This window comes from Eleutherodactylus coqui, chromosome 12, assembly GCF_035609145.1.
Source record: "Eleutherodactylus coqui strain aEleCoq1 chromosome 12, aEleCoq1.hap1, whole genome shotgun sequence".
In the NCBI taxonomy this organism is placed as follows: domain Eukaryota; kingdom Metazoa; phylum Chordata; class Amphibia; order Anura; family Eleutherodactylidae; genus Eleutherodactylus; species Eleutherodactylus coqui.
Window position 1 is genome coordinate 24838804 of NC_089848.1, and position 23117 is coordinate 24861920.

At 45.3% G+C, this 23117-nt stretch overlaps 1 protein-coding gene across 1 annotated transcript in view; it reads right to left on the minus strand.

The window, feature by feature from the left end:
• Positions 1–3433: 3433 nt before the first annotated feature.
• KIF15 (kinesin family member 15) overlaps positions 3434–23117 on the minus strand; it is a 90735-nt gene continuing 71051 nt past the window's right edge. The window contains exons 25-35 of the mRNA XM_066585129.1: positions 22358–22462; positions 19964–20086; positions 19692–19838; positions 13282–13371; positions 12160–12297; positions 11972–12081; positions 10787–10862; positions 8870–8907; positions 7793–7958; positions 6495–6626; positions 3434–4386 (exon numbers count right to left, since the gene is read on the minus strand). Coding sequence (XP_066441226.1) covers positions 4318–4386; positions 6495–6626; positions 7793–7958; positions 8870–8907; positions 10787–10862; positions 11972–12081; positions 12160–12297; positions 13282–13371; positions 19692–19838; positions 19964–20086; positions 22358–22462 — 1194 coding nt within the window. The 3' untranslated portion in view covers positions 3434–4317. The remainder of the gene's footprint in view (positions 4387–6494; positions 6627–7792; positions 7959–8869; positions 8908–10786; positions 10863–11971; positions 12082–12159; positions 12298–13281; positions 13372–19691; positions 19839–19963; positions 20087–22357; positions 22463–23117) is intronic.

A 23117-nucleotide genomic window follows, 5' to 3' on the forward strand; every position in this document is an offset into this window, starting at 1 on the left:
TATTATATACAAAAATATATATTTAAAGAAATAATAAAAATTGCAAACAAAGTTAAAAATTATAAATAAAAAAATATATTAGTAAAAAAATAAAGTTTAAAAATAAATGCTAAATATAAAAATTCTAAAAATAAACATTTAGGCTGCATTCCCACGAACATATATTGGCTCGGTTTTCACGTCGAGCTGATACACGTCCTCATCTGCAGGGAGGGGGGGGGGGGGGGGGGGGGAGTGGAAGAGCCAGGAGCAGGAACTGAGCTCCCGCCCCCTCTCCGCCCCTCTGCACCATTTGCGTTTTTTCTGGTAGACAAGGTGACTGAAAAAGTGCATTTCTGGCTTTATTTTTTTCCCCCCCAGACGGCGTTCACCGTAATGTGCTACTTTAATAGATCAGACGTTTATAAATGTGGCGATACCAAATATGTATTTTTATTTTGTTTTAGATTTTTTTACTTATAGATATGGCTAAAGGGGGGTGATTTAAACTTATTACTTTTTTTTTTTTACAATTAAAAAACTTTATTGATTTTTTTACTTTATTTTTAAGTCCCCCTGGGGGACTACAACCAGCGATGCTTTGATCGCTCCTGCAGTATGACGTAATGCTTCAGCATTACATCATACTGCAATTTGACAGGCAGTCTATCAAGCCACCCTGACACCTGCATGGCTCCCCCGATCTCACCGCGGGGGGCCGTACTCAGGGGATTTAAATGCTGCTGTCAGAACTGACAGTGGCATTGAAAGGGTTAATAGCCGCAATTGGCCGCACGGCCAATCGCTTTTGCCAGCGGGTGTCAGCTGTAGCAGCTGACGCTCGCACTGTATGAAGAGAGGCCACCCCACGACCTCTCTTCATACATACCCCGACCCTGGGAAGGGGTTAATTACATTTTCCCAAATACTGCAGATAGAATTCTGACTCCTATACAAATATAAGATGTGATGCTGTATACTAGCGGGGTTCTGTATTTTCACATCCACTGACTTCAGATTTCCAGGATTTAGGCTATGTCATCAATATCAGCTGACTGGAGGTCCAGCTCAGACTGAAGGGGTGCGGGGTGCTCAGGAAGCAGACTGTCCACCGGGTACAGCTCTGGACATTCTGTACAGCTCACTTCTATTTAAGTGATTATTTTTTCTTACATTGACCAACATGGTCTCCATATTCACACTAACATGTATGGTGCGGCTCTTTTCTTTATACTTTCCCTCGCCTTAGGAGGATCCACTAGTCTTTCCTTAGGGGACATATTCATCCCTTCTTTCCTGTATAGAGCCACTATTATGTTTGATTGAGAATAGACACACGTGCTTGTAAAAGGTCCCCAAGCAGTACTCACACATACAACAGCTTTATGAATGTAGCAGCTTTTAACTACTATCACTATGTTGCTATAAAAACAATCTCATGCATTGGACAATAGTAGATTTGAATGCACCCATTTATTCCACTTTAAACCCTTTCCAATCCTCACCTGACATTGAGATCTCCCTGCATAGTTCCTATGTTAGGTGAAGCCCGACACGTTTCTAACACTGTGCAAGAGAAAAGTCCATCATCGGAGCCTTCTTCTGTAGATGTATATTACACTAGTTGTGATAAGGAAATTATAGTACCAGTGTTTCTAATGGCGCCACACAGCTCTGCTACATGCACATCACACAAAGCACTGCTACATGCACGCTGCACACATACAGATCTGCTACATACATTGTTCATGCCATACAACAAGGATCAGAAGCAGCACAGCACTAAAGATGAAGAACCCGTGATGTCACCGTCCTGCCCCGCCCCTGATCACATGATGCTGACACGCATCCAGAGTGAATGACTTACATGCTCCACCCCTGATCACATGATGGCGACATCAACAAAGGTCCTGCATCCTTGTGCAGATTACGGGTGGACTACAAACCCCCTGCGGCCTCAGTTTCTATGGAATACTAACGAACACCTAGCCAGACAGCAGCCGTGTGCGTACAGGATCTGTGAGGTCACCATCATGTGATCAGGGCAGAGCATGTAAGTAACTCACAAACCCACTCACTAACGGATGGACAGACAGGTCGTCGTTAGTAGTTTGATGAAGAGGAGAGCTCCAACATGTGATATACATATGCAGAAGAGAACTTCTGCAGTGTTAGACATGTGCTATACACATTGTATGCAGTTATAGGAGGTCTCTGTATGGCACTATGATGGTTAAATTAAAAAGGATTATATAAATGTATGTTAAATCCAAAAACATTTACAGGATTACAAATGATCTTCCCGATATGAAGCACCCAGAACTCATTTAATATTCAAAACATTGCTAATAAAATAATCACGACATTTTTATGTATTTCTGCTGAGTAATTCCAAAAAAATCTACAAAGCACTTTCCCAGCTCTTATTTATTTTGGGTGGGAGTGTTTTTAAAAAAAAATGTGAACCTGTAAGTTCAGATTTTGTGATCACAATTCAGTTCCAATGTAACTGGGCAAAACCAGAAAATTCTGGAAAGTTTTACCAACCCGAGTGCCATAACTCCAGAGACGCTTTATAGGTGACATCTGAGGCCTGAGCTGGCAGTGACTGCAAGGTGCAATATGTCCTATGCTGCACGCACAGAGGCGCATCATCAAAAAAAACATTGTACTTTGTTTTTCTGCTTGCCATTGAGTCAGTGTGTTCAAGTAACCCGCACACGCATCTTTTGTGGGAGATTTTCTCATTTTCCTCCATTGAAGTCACCAAAAGTTTAAAACTTAGCCGTGTGATCCAATACGATCTTGTAACAAAGTGCGAATGGGAATTCGAGTTTGTGAAACAAATACCAAAATATAAAACTACCATAAACTCATAATCCAATGGTGGAGATAAAAAGCTGGGGTAGGGGCGCTGCTGGTAATAGACCAAGTATCCAAGGAGTGATTATAGATATATGTTAGCGCCAAGCATTTCAGACTCGCCTTCATCAGACAATTATATTTAGCTGGTGAAAGAGTTGGAGCAACACTGACCTATGTAGAAACAACATCTACGATCAATCCATGGGTGCTTGGTCTATTACCAGTAGCACCCCTACCCCATGGTTTTCATTAATCTTTTCCACTGGACCTTCTACACAAGGGCGTTATCCCCATCCCGGAGACGAGGGGTCAGGCAGGAGCTGGCTCAGCATTACTATCTATAGCAAGTACAATGACATAGTTGTGCCCCAAAGCACGGGAGCCTGTCCTCTACCGGCACTAGTTGCCCCATCCTCCCCGTATCCAGTATTACCTGCACCAAGGGGCACCTCTCCACTAGAATGATGGAAGAAGCGTCAACCTTACATATTGGCATTAACTCTGGCAAGGAGCTGGCGCTCACGCTTATTTTGTGTACATGATTATAGTGTGATTTCCAAGATGCCGAATGAACGTCAGAAGAACATAATAGCGTTAATTGATGTTTATTCGTTTGTGTCGTCAACATTGAGAACTGTTCTTCTCAGAACTTTAAACTTTCTTTATTAAAATATTGTGGAAGCGTAAGAATTTAATTATCTGATGAGAGTAACTCATTGCTACATTATTGGAATAGTAGTAAAAGGTTATATCCGAAATGTGATTAAATAAGCCCCCTCCCCCTCAAACATTAAATCTCTAAGAACCCCCCCCCAACAGACGTGTTACACTTTACATTTATACTCTACACGGAAACAGACACACGATACATATTTACATGACATCTGACAAAGGTTTGAGAAAGAACAGGTGAAATAGAAGAGGGCGATTACAAAAGCTGCCAATACTGTATACAAAAGAGACTTTACAAAAGTTTGAATCTAAGTTTGGAATCAACAAAGTCCAATTTAGAGCGCTAACCTTTTACTATTTTCTCTCTGTAAAGACTAAGATTTGTGAACCTGCGGGTGGCTTTACACGGCTTATGCACCCAACAGGCCTCCAAAGACTAATCACTTCTGCGCTTTCACGTAGGAGCGATAGTTGTTCAGTGAATGCCTCCACTCACTGTGAACAGGCAGTCACTCATAGATGAAGGACTGCCTGTTTATACTGAGAACTCGCTCGTTGCTTCCTTTCAGCTCTCTGGGAAACTAAGAATGATCAAAACTATATATTACTTTTGAAGCGATTTTGCCTTTTAACCATCTCTGAACGATCCTTCGTTTTTGAATGTATATAGTATGAAATCTGTTGTGACTTCTCGTTAGATTCTAGTATATACATTGATACTTCTCACAACCAGAGCCGGCCAATAATGCGTAACTACAGGAGCCAGCGGCTTACTATGGAGACAGTGCGCACGTGTTCACTTTACAGAGTGAGGTCCATTATACTTTGTTCTTTCAGTGAAGAGTTTTCTGTTCGCAGCCGGTTTACTTCCTAAAAAAGAAAAAATATATAAAATTATAAATGCAGAACATACATGCATTAAAAATGGTCTATTCTGCTGCAATTCTGGTTGAGTGATTTTGAGCAGACCAGAAGTAAAATCCTAGACTAAATGTTAATGTAGATGTCCTACATGGCAATGCAGGCTAGCAGGTGGTTTTCATGTCATGCTGTATGAGATGTGTCTGAAGTTGTGATTGGTGGGATCTGGGCATATGGACTTCTATAATTGGCTGGACAAAAGGCATGTGACAGTCTATAAATTGTATGTAAACTTTCTGAGAACTGAAGATGGATAATGAGCTGCACAAGAGCCAAGCCCTCAGTAGGACGCAGAAACCACTTTGTTCAAGTGATCGGTTAAGCCCAGGGGTTTCAAACTCATTTTCACAGAGGGCCACATCCACCTTATGGTTGCCTTCAAAGGGCTGATTCTGATTGGCCCCCGTAGTGATAGGGCCCTCCTGAGAAGGAAATATATATATCCTTGTAGGTAGAAAAGAAAACACTGGAATATATACATTTATATAGATATAGTTATGTGCCTTTCTTTTTATATGTATACTAACTTTATTCTCATATGTACTAACTCTATGAAAAACGTAATACTTCACCTTATACCAGATATTCCAAAGGCCTTGCCAGGCAAAGACAAAATGTATTTTAAACACAGCAAAGAAGAACCAGACACAAGGCCGTGTGCTTGGCTGTTTTTCCAGAGGCGCCGTAGCAAGATAACGACTGTTCAACTACGTACATAACTTTCACTGTCTCAGGCCGGAAATCCGGACTTCCCATATATGGTTATGCGGTGGATTTGAGCCAATGAGACTATTACTCATTTCTAGTGATGAGACCAAAGGGTATAAGATCCCATGTAATCTGTAATAAAGGGCGCAGCGCAGTCATGTCCCCGTGTGAGGAACTATACCAGACCTCTGTGTGGTGTTTTCTTCTTTACTGCCGGCAGCGGGGCAAGTGGGGTGGGCCTGATTGGTGCTGTACTTAGAAATATTACCCTGACACTCCCGAAGCTAGTGGCCCCCGTAGTGATAGTTGCGGGAGGGCCTCATCACTACGGGTGCCATTATCTGCAGGAGGGCTCTAATGGCCCCCATAGTGATAGGGCCCTCCCGCAGCTAGTGGCCCCAGTGGTAATAGTGCCTCTCATAGTGGCCCCAGTGGTAATAAGTGACCTCCATAGTAGTCTCAGTAGTAATAGCGACCCCCTTAATTGGCCTCTGGCTGAGTAGGATCCCTACAGGCATTCCACTCACCCAGCCTGCAGCTTCAGTCCGGAGCCTGTGACCGCTGATCTCTTCTCTCGGCTCTGCGTACAGGACGGTAGACTTGGACACCAGGGAAGAGAGGTCAGCGGTCACAGACTCCGCGCTGCAGGCTGGGTGAGTGGAATACCTGTTAGTCTACTGTACTGACGGTGGGCCATATTAAATGAGGTGGCGGGACGCATTTGACCCGCGGCCTTTTGTTTGACATGTGTGGGTCAGACCCTCAAGAATCAAGTTATTTTGGCATCTATGAGCAATCTCTTTCCAAATATTAAGCCACCTGTTTAGTAGTAATGTGCTGCCCCATAGAATGGTGAGGCTAGCTCATTTGTCTTGCAGCAATGGGGACATTGATCATATAGTTGATCATATAGTTTAACTGAACTATTTATGGGACTTCTAAGCACTTATCTTTACAGAGCATAGAGGGACAAAGACATGTGACAAGAAAAAAAACGAAAGCTGCTTTTCTGCATTTTGATTGTCCCAAAGAGCCCATTCTACATAATATGAACTTCTACGGAATTTTTATTTCATATTGTGACATTTGTTCACATAAAAAGCACTGACACCTTTTTTGTAGGGAGGTTTCCCTGTTGTGATGGATCCAATTCAGTTCTTGCACCGAGTATACTCGGCTCCGCACTCAGGCATTGTAGGGCCAGTTGAATGCAGCCTAAGGGGTGACAACGGGGCGCACACTCCATGCCCGTCTGAGGCTTCCAGCAGTTTGACAGACTACCACAGTTCAGTGTTAAATCCCAGGCAGTTGCAGTTGTGCCCTTTTAGCCACCGATCGTTATTTCATACCTCGACAAGATTGTTGTTCTCCTTCTTAAGCTTCACCAGATAATGGATTTTCTGTTGTGGATTCTGGTGTCCAAGAAGCTTCCCATTCTCTTCCACCAGACATGCAATCTGCTTCCGTAACAATTCTGACTCCTGTTTAATATAAATGCTCTTGAAATTCATGTATTTGTATTTCTTTTTAGACGATTTATATAGCCATTAAATTATAGCATAAACTAAGCATGAACACCCCCCCACCCCCCCACATCCCGTGGAGGGAGGTCCCTGTAGGTTCTATGCCCTTAGCTTTATATATTTTTCTATGACTGATGCAGATTAACCCCTTGAGTGGCGGGTTTCCTACCACCCTGTCGTGCCCACCAGGGCAGGTTTTTTAAAATGGTCTAATCATTGAATTTCAACAAATTTTGCAGCTGCGTCTCAAGAGCCATAACTTTTATTTTTCCATTGACATGGCCATATAAGGGCTTGTTTTTTGCGGGACAAGTTGTGATTTTTTTAAACAGGGGGGAGGAAAAAAAGAAATGGGGAAAAAAGAAATCACAGACTGCAGCATGTAAAGGGTTAACACAGCAGAGATCGGAGGTTTTCTCTGATCTCTGCTGTAAGAGCAGGTACCTAGCTGTCCTCTGACAGCCAAGCACCAGCTCTCCCTGCCACAGAGACCATCGGCTTGCTTCTGACAAGCCGATGGTCTCTATGGCAACCTGTAAACAAAGCAGGAGATTGCCGGCATATCTGCAATATCTTCTGCTGGTTTTTCAAAGCCCTTGCTTTGTTCTCTGTGGGTCTGTGCAGGCAGAGCACACTGTCACAGCTTGTGGCATTGTGCTCTGCAGCTCCCATCGTGATACATAGCCCGGAAATCTTCCGGGCTATGTCACTATGAGCAGTGGAGCTCGTCCCGGAAAATTTCCGGGCGTGCCACTCAAGGGGTTAAAGGGAACCTGTCAGCAAGTAAGTTACACTGCTTATAGTTCAGGTGACAGGTAAGTTGTGTCTTGTACTCACCTAATGCCTCATTCCTGCGGTGTTCCTCGCCATGCATCAGCAGCCTGACTCTATGCACACATCCTCCATTCATCCCTATGGGCACGCAAAAATAGTCAAGGGGCTTACACTTACTGACTTTGGTGGGGGCACACCGCAGGAGCGAGGGATCGGGCGAGTACAAGACAGCTGCCCATGACCTATACTATAACTTTGTTTTCAGTGCTTAGAGCTGATGACCGGTTCCCTTTAACAGGAGTTATACTGTATGTGTAGGATGACTTGGACTGACTAGTCTTGTCAATTACCTGCAACTTCTTCTCGGTCTCCTCATTTTGTGCTTCTAATACTGAACGGATTTCTTCTTTTTCCTGGAAGGCCTTTAGCTCCAGCGCTCGTGTTCTTTCTATCTCACTGTTCAGCTCTGTGATGGACTGCTCCTTATTTTTGAGCATGGTCCGTACCTCCTCTAACCTACAGAAATACACAATGAATAAAAGGGCGCTAACACACCAGAAGAATAATGTATACTGCCAACTACACTGCATGCCTTTAGGGTGACACAACGGTCAATTATGATCACTTTTTAGCCAGCTTACGTAACTTTGTAGTAGATTATAAATATCTCCCTATTTTAGTTGTCACATTATAGGATGCTTATCACAGAGACGGGAAGTCTATATGTAAATTTTTCTTAAAAGCCCTTCACAGGTATAGACTAAAAGAATATAGTTTATTAGAAACTCTTAAAAACATATACGGGCTGACTAACAGTACTAACATACATTAACACAAAAAAGAGGAGAAGATATATACTAATGTATGTTAGTACTGTTAGTCAGCCCGTATATGTTTTTAAGAGTTTCTAATAAACTATATTCTTTTAGTCTACACCTGTGAAGGTCACATTATAGGATGGGAACGCCTGCCTTGTAGCAGCCGAGGAGATTACTCATCCTTACATGTAACCCCTTTTACTCACCAATTATAATACATTTTAATGCATAAAGTGATCTATTCTCCATTATGTGTGACATTGTACTATTTACACCTACTGTACCTTTACAGGCAAGGGTCAGCTCACATTTACAATGTAAACCTTCATCAGGTACACTTATTGTATCATGGGAAATACAGAACAGTCTGTGGCGCTATTCTTGCTGTAAGATCTCTAACAGACCCCATCAACATGGTCCATCGAGGACCACCTGAATCAGTCACAGGATGACTGTGCATGCTAGTATCATGACTTCGGCTCATAAGTGAAGCATGCAGTGACCGTGTATCGATTAGTGTTTGAGCTCTCCACAAATGTTGCTCCATTGACAAAATAAGAAAAGTTACAAAGTTTTGCTTCCAAAAAAATTAAGAATCATCCAACTTACTCTCTTTGCACCTTCAGAAGTTGCTCAGTTGTCTTACCCTATTTAAAAAGTAAATTGGATTAAAAACAAAACAAAAAAAAACAAACATACAAATTAAAAAACTAAAAAAAAAGACAGTGAAACCACAATAAATAACTTTCTGGCCAAATATACACTATTAGGCTGCCTGCACACAAATGGGTCAGTTTCCCGTAGTGGCTTTCTGCCGCAGAAGAGCTGTGATTCATCGCGGAAATTAATTGTGATTACTTACGGACGTACAGTGTATCGCCCTCGTAGAAAAAAAGATAGCCAGCAGGTGATTACGGCAAAAAGTTGCACAACCCCCTGGAAAAACTCTTCTATACCCTTCCATTGTTCTCTAATAACAAAAGATGAATGCCCAGACCACATTATCTTGTGCTTTTGTGGTGGTGGGAGCTTAGAATCACCTCTCTTGGCTTGCGAGAGCAATGAACCTGCCCACATCCAATCCCCCCACTACTGCAACGGACAATGGGGTGGTGTTCTATAAAAAACATCAGCCAGTGTTAACTCAGGTCACAGCTGTTAACCATTTAAATGGCCTGACAAAGAGAAGTGGGGGAGCCCCCTCTGTTGGCCGAATAGATCACCTACAACAAGATCACAGGCGGCAGTTCGTGTCTCATGAAGGCGCCCAGGACTGCCATGGATTGTTTGCCTGTTAAGCCCTGACTGTGGCAAGACTGAATGTATTGTAATATAGAAAGCGACTCTCTGGTCCTGGACATAAAAAACATGGCCACAACAGCTTCTCTGACTGCCTGATGTACACTGTGCATTAGTATGCATCATCAGTCTGAGACACTAGATACCTGCTTAATGTGACCACGTGTGCAGCCTTGGCCAGTCAAGCAGCATGTAGCGTCTTAGACTACCGATGGATACTGGTGTACAGTGTACATCAGGCAGTCAGAGGAAAAGCTGTTCAGCCATCTTTGTTTGTCCAGGACTGGAGGGTTGCTTGAAGCATTGGAGTAGATCATATAAGCCATCAAACGATCACTAAAAACCCCTGTGGGAACCTAATTAAATAAAAAAATTTCAATCCACAACAATCCTCATATTTGACATAAACGCATCTGTAAAAGTCTGATCTATTCAAATAATGCATTATTTATCCCTCACAGTGCAAAGGTACCCAACACCAGAATTGTGTGTTTCTTCTGTTGCCCAGTCTGCAAGAACGAACATTACAAAAGCAATCAAAAAGTCTTATTAACATAGTTAGCATAGTTTAACATGTTTATCCCAAAATGGTAACAATAGAAACTACAGATTATCCTGCAAAAAAACGAGTTACTGCAGGCGGAGCGTTGCCTAGACGGGATACAACTGCATCTACTAGAGAGCAAGACTGGGCAGGCGTATAAGGAGAAAACCTAAATGTCAGTATACAGAAAGTGTACAAAGTTATGGGACCTTTTATGTGAATTTCATCTGGAAAAACATTCTCCCAGTCGGAAAAAAAAAGTGGACTCCTCCTGCACGGTAAGGCTGTGTTCACACGGGCGATTACAGTGGAATTATTCTCACAGAATCTGCCTGTAAGACGGCCACGGATCCGCATGCAGATGTTTACTGGTCAGTGGGCAAAATCCACGCATGGAATTTCCAACACATTTTCATGCAGATCCACATGAGGAGGAGACACGTCACTCCTTTCCACGAAGCTGCAGAGAAATCCATAGGAAATTCCGCACAAGACCTTTGTCCACCGACAGGACTAAATCCACGAGCCGAGCCACGGCAAAAATCACCTCGGTTTTACAGGCGAATTCCATGCAGGAAATTCCACGGCAGAATCTGCCGTATGAACAAACCTAGAAGAGATTAGAAAAAAAAAACAAAAACAAAACAGGAAGATATTATACCTCAAAGTCCAAACATAAATACCTTTTCCATTCGTTCAGAGACTTCTTTTTCAATCTCTTTCTTTAGATCTTTGATGTCAGGGTTCTTATTCCCGTTACTGAGGAAGTGGTTTAAAGGGGAAAAAAAGATAGGATCATTTAATAATGATCAGTAAAAGGGAGAAAAACCTTTCCTGCATATTGATCAAAAATGACGCATTATTAACGATCCCTCAAAAATTTTTAATACCAAGTACTATTAATACTACTAAAATGCAAGTTCCTCCCAAACTACTGTACAGATACACAGCAGATGTATCGCTGTAATTAGTGTGACTTTGTACTGCTCTCAGTGAGCTGCTAAAAGATGGTGACAGATTCCCTTTAATTAGTTCTGAAAAATCCAGTGCCCGTACCCAGAAGGTTCACCCTACCTCGGGGTCTCCTCGGTAAACACACCCAACTCCAAACGTCATCCACAAGCCACTCCATATGTCATACTTGCACTGGGTATGCTGCGAGCAGCATATGCATAATTGGTTTCACCCTGCTGTGGGCAGCCATGCCAGCTTTCACTACGCATGTACAGAAGAGACCCCAGGTGACCTGAATGATCCAGGTACACCCACTGGACCATTTGGAAACAAACACATGGTGCGCCAGTTTTAAAACAGCTTTTCTAGAGGTATATGCTGGACTTATGGGCTTTAAAAAAGACAGGTTTAGAAACTACCACGTTTCCCAGAAAATAAGACACTGTCACACTAATTTTTGCCCCAAAAGAGGCAGTGTCTTTTTTTTCAGGGGGGGGTGTCTTAATACTCAAGTGGCAGGCAGCTTTCAGGTACCTCATGTTGGGCTGCGGCAGTGTTCCGTGTAGTCCTCGGCTCTGAAAAAGCAATCTCTTCCTGGTAAAGAGGCTTGAATACCCCACCTCCAGAAAGATTTCTGTGATTGGATCATGAGCGCCAAGACTCGATGAACCAATCACAGCAATTCAATGATGTCATTCACTGAATGGCTGTGATTGGTTCATCAAGTGCCGAGTACCACACAGAAGACTGCCGGAGCACCGGAAAATCAGGGTAGGGCTTATTATCGGGAAAGCATGGTACCATTGCTAACTGATCTACTGCTGCCAATGATTTAGAGGGGGAAAACCCTTCCCGGTGGATAGGTGTCAAATGGTATTCTAGCAATAAACATCTAATATCAGGAACATACTTACCAAATACTCTCTCCTTTTTTACTATTCTCCAGATGAAGCTTTAATTCCTTGCATTGTCCCTGCAGGTTTTGGATTTCAAGACGCAGATTTTCTGTTTCACACAACTGGATCTGCAACAGGAATAATTATCTTAGCAATGCAGAAGGCAAGACAGCAGTTAACCTGTTAAGTGACGGCGCAAAACCTGCCTTAAATCGGATTATTTCTTCATTCTTGGCCATTCGCTCCTCATTCAGCTCGGATACAAGTTGTTCCAATATTGAATTTTTATTTGTAAGATGTGTCAGCTCACACTCAAACGCGTTTCCCAATGGAGTTTTCGGAGTCTACCGAGCAAGCAAAACACATTGGGGAGATTTCTTAGTATGTCGGAAGAGAGAAACAAGTAAGGCTGTATTCAGACACAGCAGATTAAAAAAAACAACAGTACTAAAACTGCTTCTGGTGAACCCGCATCTGGTGAACCCACATCTGGTTTTACAGCCACGGCTCTTGATGCCGTTACGACAACCACATGGATAACCGTGGCAAGCACACTGTTCTAACCGCACCATCTTAATACAACCTAGAAGGGTCCTTAAAAAGGTCTCACGTGACTTTGAGAATGTTGATAATTAAGGCTGGAATCGTGAATGCAGCTTTTTCAGCAGTTTAAGCCAAACACAGGAGTGGATACATAAGGAGAAATATTAATGCTCTTTCTATACTTTTTTTTGTATAAATTCTCAGCTTTTGCTAAAAAAAAAACCCCCCAAAAAAAACCACTGCCATGAAACCAACTTGTGTGATTACTAGAGATGAGCGAGCATACTTGCTAAGGACAATCACTCGATCGAGCATTGTACTTAGTGAGTACCTGCCCGCTCGGAAGAAAAGGTTCGGCTGCCGGCGCGGGTGACAGGTGAGTTGCGGCAGTGAGCAGGGGGAGCGGGGAAGAGAGATCTCTCCCCTCCGTTCCTCCCACGCACCTTTTCTTCCGAGCGGGCAGGTACTCGCTAAGGGCAATGCTCGATCGAGTAATTGCCCTTAGCGAGTATGCTCACTCATCTCTAGTGATTTCACTTATGTATGATAGCTTTCAAAATGAATGCCCTAATTTCAGGGAGGCCGTCACATCAGATTCCCTTTAGGGGGTAATATGTGAGCAGTCTGCCGGCAACCATGTGATAGCAATGAGAGATGAACAAATCTAAGAAATATTACAGGATGATTTATCCTTGGGAGAAAGAAAAGTGACATAAAGGAGTCATTACGTTAAAGTACGGGATAGTCTAAAGTGCGGTCTAACTTTGTAAGATCTTGAGAACTACCTGAAGCAGCAGAGCAGGGGGAGTCTTGTTGCTGTTGGGCGGCTTTATTTCATCATTCTCGGTCTTTTCCACAGGATTCACTTGTCTTAACTTAAAATAGAAAATTATTATTAGAAACAGACAAAATGTACAAATGGGACATGTTAATCATTCCTGGGGGCTGAGGCCGGCTTCACACGGGCGTGATGTGAGGCCGCTTAGCCATGAAAATACAGTATCTTGCATCCTCTGGGAAGTCACATGCGGGGAGCGTCATATGGGGGCAGGATTCGCTGCCCTATGTCACGCTCGCTCATGTGAAGTCAGCCTTACTGCCATCAGCTACTGCAGACAAGCTTTTTTTTTTCTCAACCCAAGACAATTTTTTTCTTTGTACTGTACTTTGTCTGAAATGTAAGCCCTCTGACAACCAGCCTTGTCACAGACAGGTATCAACTATATAGTGCAAGGAGATCAATATTATGTCAGTGGGGTCCAACTGATTAGCTGTTTGAAGGGGATGTGGTGCTCCAGTGAGTGTTGCATCTCATTCATTGTTCACCAGGCAAAGCTCCGTACTTTTAGTAGTGGTTGTGCCTGGTATTGCAGCCTAGTCAACTGTAGTAAATTGTAATACAGGGCACCGCCGCTATAAAACGTACAGAACTGTGGCTGGTAGACAAATGAGGGAAATAAAGCACTAGTTGGAACACTGTGGCCCTCCTCAAGCAGCTGACTGGCAGAATCAAGGTCGGACCCTAGTCTAATAGGGATGACCTACAGATGCTATAGGCCCCAAACCAACCTTCGCGCCTCACCACAGCGCTCTGATACAAAGTACAAGGGCAAGTTGCTGCACAAAGAGTAGGCAGCCTCCAGCAACAGCACTGCATGGCACGGGTTGGCTTTAGAAATGCTACCTCCGTATCCTTAGAATAGGCTGTTCATTTTTAAAGAACTGAAAAAGAGTGAATATACCTACCCGATAATCGGGTTTCCAGGAGTCTCCACGACAGCACCACCTGAGATCGCCTTCTCCTGATAGGACAGGAACACACAGAGAGGTTAAAATCCCCCCCCCCCCCCCCGTCCTCCCCTCAGTGTATTATAATGAAACTGCCGGGGTAGGAACTAACTAAAAAACTTTTTACCTATCTGGTATATATATATTTTTTTTTTTCGGGAGGGAATGTACGGGTGCTGTCGTGGAGACTCCTGGAAACCCGATTATCGGGTAGGTATAATCACTCTTCTCCCAGGACGTCTCCACGACAGCACCACCTGAGACGTATCAACTAAAGTTATTCTAGGGTGGGATTGCCGCTGAGAGGACCTTACGACCGAAGGACATGTCCTCATCAAGCTGCACCTTTACCCTGTAATGTTTGACAAAAGTATGGGGCTTTTTCCATACTGCTGCCTTGCATATCTGCTCTACTGATGCCGAGGTCCATGAGGTCGCTCTCGCCCTCGTGGAGTGGGCTTTAAGAGCCGAGGGAGCCTCCTTCCCCAATGTCTTATATGACTCGCTAATGGCCAGGCGGATCCACCTGGCTATAGAGCTTTTAGCTGCTTTCTTTCCCTTGTTAGGGCCTGAGAACTGGACAAACAGGTTGTCATCCTGCCTCCATGGGCTTGTAGCCTCGATGTACGTCAGGACCGCTCTTCTGACGTCTAAGCAATTCAGGGCTCGCTCTCTCTCGTCTTTTGGGTGATTATAGAACGAGGGGATTACTATGTTCTGGGCCCTATGGAATGGGGATACTACTTTAGGCAAGAAGGTCGGGTCCGTTTTGAAGACCAATTTGATGTCTGTAATTTTGAGGAGCGGGTGGCGGATGGATAGGGCTTGTAGCTTGCTGACCCGTCTGGCTGAGGAAATGGCCACTAGGAAGATTGTTTTAACTGTGAGCATTTTTATTGAGAGCCCCTCAATTGGTTCGAAGGGTTCCCCTGACATGGCCCTCAAGACTAAATTTAGATTCCAGTCTGGGCATATGTTGGTGGATCTGGGTCGTAGCCTATCTGCTGCAGTCAGGAATCTACTGATCCACCTGTCCCCAGCTAGCTTAGTGTCAAATAGGGCGCTAAGGGCTGCCGTTTGGACCCTTAGGGTGCTTGGGGCGAGGCCCATATCCAGGCGCTCCTGCAGAAAGTTCAGGATCAAAGGGATGTCCGCGCCGCTGCTCGAGGAGTCTCTCTCCTGTTTCCAAGAGATAAACCTCTTCCAGATTTTCTGGTATATGCGGTTGGTTGTCTCTTTTCTACTTGCCATTAGCGTCCTGACTACCTTGTCCAAGAATCCCCTGCCCCTCAGTATGGATTCTTCAGTAACCAAGCTGTTAAATGGAATCTGCTTATGTCGGGGTAGTTCAGGGGCCCCTGCGTTAGGAGATTCGCTTGAGCCGGAAGGGTGACTGGCTCCTGGATGCTCAGGTTCCTTAGGAGGCTGAACCAGCTCCTTCTTGGCCAAAAGGGAGCCACCAGGATCAGGGTGCACGTCTGTGACCTGAAGTGCTGCAGTACCCTTGGGATTAATGGAATTGGGGGAAAGGCGTATGCCAGTTCTCCTCCCCAATCCTGGCTCAGGGCGTCCACCGCTGTTGGTCGGTCCTCCCGTCTGAGGGAGAAGTTCTCCACCTTGGCGTTTTGTCTTGACGCGAACAGGTCCAGTTGTGGGAGACCCCATTTGTCTGTCACAATCCGGAATGCCTCCTGGGATAGAGACCATTCCCTTGGGTCTAAACGCCTTCGGCTGAGAAAGTCTGCCCTTTGATTCAGGGATCCCTTCAAGTGTACTGCCGATAATGAGAGGATGCGGCCCTCCGCCCAGCGAAATATTCTGTGTGTGATACTCTGGAGAGCTGGCGACCTCGTGCCCCCCCTGGTGCCGAATATGGGCCACTGCCGTGGTATTGTCTGATAGCACTCTTATGTGCTGTTTTTTTTACAGTGTTCCCCAGGTGCTGTAGGGCCTTCCAGATCACCTGTAGTTCTCTGTAATTCGAGGACTGGTGTTTCATCACCAGCGGCCATGGGCCCTGTAGGAGCTGGTCTCCGACGTGCGCCCCCCACCCCCAGGAGCTTGCGTCTGTCGTGACCTGCACCGCCGGGTTCAATATCCAGTGGACCCCCCTTCCTAGGTTTCCCGGGGACGTCCACCAGCGCAAGGATATTTTCACCGAATTCTTGATCTGCATTCTCCTTTCTAGCGAGGATTACCTGCCGTCCCATGCTGAGAGAACTGCTGCTTGCAGAGGTCTGGTATGCGCCTGTGCCCATGCTGCCCCCGGGATGCATGACGTTAGACTTCCCAGGAGGGACATAAGCTCCCAGATTGAGCATGACCGCTTCCGAATGAAGGATTCCACCATCTGTCGGATTTTCTGCACTTATGACTCGGGGAGGAAGGAGCACTGAGCTTCTGAGTCGAGTATTATGCCTAAAAACACCTTCTCCGTGCTGGGGTTTAGGCTGGACTTCTCCCAATTTATTATCCAACCTAGGAACTGTAATAGGTTGAGCACCGTTGCCAGGTTTTCTGCTAGGCGTTCCCTGGACTCGGCTATAATTAGGATGTCGTCCAGGTAGGGGACTATCAGAATCGACCTCTGTCTTAGGTAGGCTGCAACCTCCGCCATGATTTTCGTGAAGATGCGGGGTGCTGAGGAGATTCCAAAGGGCAGGCATCTGAATTGGAGATGTCTTGTCCTCTTGCCCATCTCTAGCGCGAACCTTAGGTGCTTCCTTGAGGCCCTGTGGATTGGTACGTGAAAATAGGCGTCTTTCAGGTCGATCGATGCCATGTAGGCACCCTTGGGGATCAACCTTACTGCTGAAGTGATTGATTCCATCCTGAACTCCCGATATTTGACGAAAACTTTCAGGGGTTTTAGATTTATTATCAGGCGTGAGCCTCCGCCAGGTTTTTTTTATTAGGAAGAGTCTGGAGTAGTGCCTCCAGGTCTCCTCTCTCTTTGGCACGAAGGACACTGCTTTTAGACGTTGTAGGTCCTGTACCGCCTGCTGGAGCGGGTGCAGTTGTTGCGCTGGACCTCGGGTGGTAATGTATCTTCTCCTGGGGAGGGATACCAGCTCGATTCGGTATCCCTGCTGCAGGATCTCCGGGATCCATGGGCTCCTGCAAATTGAGGCCCATCGATCCGAAGTTCCGCAGCCTCGCCCCCACTGGGATGGCGTCAGGGCTTCTGCTTAGCTGGATCCCCCTGGTGCGGGTTGAAGAGGAAGTTCCTCCCTCTGCCCCCCTTGGGGTAACTCCAGCGGCCCGTCTTGCCTTTGCCTCTGTACGGTTCCGGCTGTTGTGCTGGGGCCCGGAAGAAGGTCCTCCCTTTACGCTGTTTTTCTTCTGGGAATCCTTTCTTCTTGTCTGACGCTTTTTCTAGGATCTTGTCCAGATCCGGACCAAAGAGGAACTGGCCATGAAAGGGAAGCGAGCATAATTTATTTTTTGATGTCAGGTCACCCGACCAGGACTTCAGCCACAGGACTCTTCTGGCCGAGTTGGTTAGGGCCGTTGTTTTTGCCGACAGTTTCACCAACTCCACCACTGCGTTCGCCAGGAAATTGGTGCCCATTTTTAGCATAGGGAGGGAATCTATAATTTGTTCCCTCTGTGTTTTGTTCGAGATATGCAGTTCTAGTTGCTCTAGCCACACTCCCAGGGTTCTAGCGACACACGTGGCTGCAACACCTGGTCTGAGCGTACTGGCAGCTGCCTCCCAGGATCTTCTTAATAGGCCCTCCGCCTTCCGATCCATTGGGTCTCTAAGCTGTGTGGCGGCTTCAAAGGGCAAGGTTGTCCTCTTAGCCACTGGGACGTCCACCTTGGGTACTTCCTCCCAATTCGCGCATACCTCCTCCTCAAACGGATAGTGCCTCTTAACCCCCCTAGAGAAGAAGGATCCAGTGTCGGGTTTCTTCCACTCCTTGTGTATTAACTTGGATATGTTGTTGTGGACCGGGAAGGTATGCTTTCGCCTCTCTCCTAATCCCCCAAAGACCTTGTCCTGCATGGTGCGGGGTTCCCTGGGTTCTTCCATCTTTAGTGTGGCTCTAAAGGATTTGATAAGTTCCGTTAGGTCTTCTCTATGGAAGAGGTACTTTTTGTATTCCTCTTCCTCTGAGGACTCCTCGAGCACCAGCTCTTCTGGTTCAGATCCCGAACTCTTCAGAGTCTGAGTGCTGCTCTGGGCTATACGCCTTCCTTCGGCGTTTTGCCCCTGATGCCCCCTTGGGTGGCGTTTTAGGAGTCGTCAGGGCTGACCTTACTTCCTCTCGGACGAGCTTCCTGACGTCCTCGAGGAATCCCCCAGATTCCTCCTTGACTAGCTTGGCTATGCATGTTTTACATAATGGCCTCACATGCGAAGCCGGCAGTCTTGCGCCGCATTCTGCGCACTTTTTCGCTTTGGCTCTGGGAGTGGCATCGCTTTTATTCCCCTGGCAGACAAACAAAATTTTGCATGTAAGGATGCAACAGTCATTAATAACATACGTGAATATGCATGCCTTGTTTTGCCACACTGGCTACTTACGGTTCCCGCCGCGGTTGAACATTCCGCGACCTCTGGAGCTGGAGCACTCATTGCTTGTCACTGGTGCTACAGACACTCTTGGGGCAGTAAGCCAATACCCACTGAATGGCTCTTACTCACTCAGCGCCATCTTCTCTCAGGTTCCTTTTAAATTCATTCTTTTTTTTGAATTTGGCGCCTTTAATTGTCAGCCCCGCCCCCTCCGAGCGCCAGCCGCGCTCGCCGCGATGATGTCATCGCGTTAGTCACATGGCGCGGCGCCCCGCCCCCTCCCTACTCAAGGGGAGGCAGGAAGCGCCGCGCTCGTTCCTAAGCCGGCGCTGAGGAGAGCTGGAGCCCCGCATTGAACCCCCCATGGGCCGCCGCGGGAGGAACCTGGCCCGGGGGAACCACCCCATATGGCGTCCCGGGAGCCGCTCTGCAGGAAGGGAGGACAGGCTGGACCACTGCCCTCCGATCCGCTGGTACGTTCTTCTGGCTGGCTTCTCCACCAGCTCCTCTCGGTGATCCTGCCTCCTGGCAGGACAGGAAAACACTGAGGAGGGGAGGACGGGGGGGGGATTTTAACCTCTCGGTGTGTTCCTGTCCTATCAGGAGGAGGCGATCTCAGGTGGTGCTGTCGTGGAGACGTCCTGGGAAAACCCCTTTAGTTTTCAGCTATATTTTGAGTCAGACACTACTGGGGCCAATGGGGGTTTCTGGCATTATGAAAGCCCTTAATCTTTATCCATTTGCAGGAGATATATATATATATATGTGTTCTAGTTTACAGCATTTTTCCACCAAGGGCCTCTTATCGGCTTTTATATCACTTATATTTGCTTTTATTACAAAGTGAAGAACTTCTCCGTTTTCTAGCAGGACTCAGCCACTTACCTGGTTGGTGAGATCTGCAATCATCTGCTTCTGTTGGAGCAGTTGTTCGTTTTGTTCTTTAAGCAAAGCTTCCTGCTTGTTGAAGGCTTCGGTCAACTTGCCAAGCTGTTCAGTTGCGTGAATCAATTCATCACATAACACCTGCCTCTGTACAATGGAAAGCCATGAATTTATCATTACACGTCCAGCTCTAACAGCTCCTTGACTATGGCACACATCCATCAAGCATCCATCCTACAAGACCAAACGTGACAGATGCATGCATGACTTACCTCAACGTTATCACCAAACTGCCTCCGTTCCAAGTTCTCCTCCAGCTCCTCAATCTGCTTTTCTTGCTTTTCTACAACGGCTCTGCTTTCTTCTTTAGCAGATATAGCGGAGCTGTATTTGCTCTACACAAAAGGTTTTTCCATTATTGAGAAGGATCAATAGAGTAATCATTCAAAGACGACAAATCGCCATGATAGCCAACGACCTACACTGCAATCCATAAATGATGGTGGAAGGTGAGGGTCATGCAGGACCTTCCCCATATATTTCTATAGGTCACACCTTACAGCTTGGGGAATCTTTTTTCTTAAGTGTTTGCAATTGTCACATAGATTCTTAGCTGGAGCAGGCCAACGTCACCTACAACCTGCTGCCAATCCGGCTGTTTAAAGTACTGTACTGCTAGTTCCTCATCTGGGGTGGTACTTTTACTGTATCGTATATTTTCCAAACACCTGTAGCGATATCTCATTTGCACAAGGAAAGACTAGAAGCAATGCGATGAAACTGAAAAGGTGGAGACACAGATTAGATATTATACAGTGAGGGTGATCAATGAGTGGAACAGGTTGCCACAGGAGGTGGTGAGTTCTCCTTCAATGGAAGTCTTCTGTCTGGGATGATTTAGTGATCCTGCACTGAGCAGGGGGTTGGACTCGATGACCTTGGAGGTCCCTTCCAACTCTACCATTCTATGACATCCATTGATGCTAAGAGAGAAGTGGGAAGGAGATTTTGTGTCGACTGAGGAGTGACAAGTCTCACTGAAGAGGTTTCTGAGCAAAAGACATAGGTTGTCACAATTTTATTTACTGCATTGAATCTATAGGGTTCCTATATAATACAGGGCTGAGCGATAGCCCCATATGCCATACAAGCTGCAGTAGATGCTGTGTAGATCCAATACTGAATAAGGTATTTGGCTGCGGTGGCAGGTATTAGAAATGTAATATATTAGATTTCCTCTCTGCCTTCTATGTATTTTGAGCTATATGGTGTAGAAGATGTAAGCGATGGAACATATAAAGTGTGCCTTGACACATTTGTTATGCATGGCTCAGAAGCCTCTTGTGTGGTGCAAAATGTTAAGGCAGCAGAATGCAGTCCTAAGCTCTCACTCACGACCTGAAGGTTCAATCCTCGCATAGTTCAGGCTGGTTCGGCCTGCCAGCCTTCCGTAATAAACAAATAACCTGAAAGCGCTGCGGAATAAGTTGGAGCTATAGAAAAAACAAGTCCCTTCCCTTAATCAGCACTGGTGACATGAGCGGATTTATCAATAAACGTAACTGGTTAATTTGGAGGAATCCTAAAATTATCAGAGGAAATGAAATTAAGTATTCTTGAAAAAAAACAACAAAAAAAACAAACAAACAGATCGCAGGAGGGGCAGTTGGTTGGGTAGATTAGGACACACTGCCCCAATATTAATCTGGGGGATAGATTTCTGGGTGGACTTCGCTGTTGGATGTAAGCGTCCCAATGATGATCTTTTAGCTTTTATGACCATCACTTTACACAGGAGGCCGCCCGGCTCCATCTATGAATGGCTGCCTGTTTGCAGTCACTTGGTTTTCAGTCCAGCTAAACTCCAAGAGACTCCAACAAGCGAGCAATATGTCGGCAGCCGCTTGTTCAAAGATGACTATCGCCCGAATAATAGTTGTTTCCAGCAATATTTGGGTGGTAATCGCCCCGTGTAAAGGAGCCTTAGCATACTGAGCTAATATACTTAGACAATTTAGGGAATCTTGTCGCTTAAAATATATGTGGCTCTACACAAGACTGTTTATGGGAAGAGTATGTTGCCTGATATGTTTGTGTTCAGATCTAAAAGGTTTCTTCACAAGGTGGATTTTTGCCGCATCCCATTAACTTTGCTGGGAACCCGCACCACAGCGTATCCAGCAATGATTTTTTTTCTGCATGCAGATTTGCAATAAAGTGTCATTAATTCTTGAAGCAGAATCTGCATTGGTAATTTCAAACCGTGATTTCCACATTGAAAAGGGCTAAATCCACCTGCAGATGCCCGCCCAGTTAGTAGTACCGCCATGATAGAAATCTGCAGATTGTTGCTGCGGTTCTTATAGGTGAAATCCATGCATGGTTCTACCATCTGAACATACCCTTCTACTGCTCTGCTCTTTGTGGGCGTACTATCGCCCATACGTATATGTTACTGTAGGATGATAATGCTGGTCTATGTAAAACTGCAATGCGGACTGCTGGTGCTTCATGGAGATGTTGGTTAAAGCAAGTCAATTAAAATAAAGTAAACAATAGTTTTTGACTGTGAACCCCTCCCCCCCCCCCCCCCCTTTTTCTGGACTCCTCCTGCCCAATCCAATCTGTCTAGCAAGTTCATAGATTTTAAAGAAGTTGTTGCATACATTCAGGTCTTCCAGCTCTCGCGTGAGGACATCTATGGACTCTGTTTTGTGCATGATTGTGGTTCTCAATCCTTGAATTTGGTTCATGAGGTCGGTCATTATTTCCTTGTGATAAAATAGAAAGATTTTACATCAGTTTAGATGCCAGAAGTCATATTACTATATATTAAAGGCCATAGGGTAGGAGTGTAATACTGAAGTGGCTCCAGCAGAGATGTATATAGTACTTGTTAATAACCCTTATGTGATAGAGACCTATTATAGCATAGCATACATGTAAGGGGTATTTACCTAAAGTAGGACATACAGAATGTGTCATTCCAGATTCTACAGTCACAGGAACTTGTCAGCATATGCATGGTGCCCGAACCACCGGCAGCACGAAACACAAAAGGCTCCCCCATTATAAACGGCCACGTTTTACTCTAAAATACTGCGTTTAAGAGAAAGTTTAAAAACAAGCTGAAAAGGGGGCAGATTCGTCAGAGAGGCTCTCTTAGGACATTTCCTGTCCGACTTGATTAATAGATCCATCTATATATGCAAATAAGGAGAACCACCCAGATGACTCTTCCTTCCGCTCCCCGGCTTGATTTTACGGGTTCTTCTGTAACACCGCAGTTTGTAATACGGGAGACCGCCAGTATTTCCTGCTGCCCCTGGGTGGGGTAGAATAAATCTCCTGATCGATACTCTATAGTCGCAGGTTTTTGTAGAAGGTGACATCTAGGCCCGTTTCTCAAAGCCATGCGATTTTGTA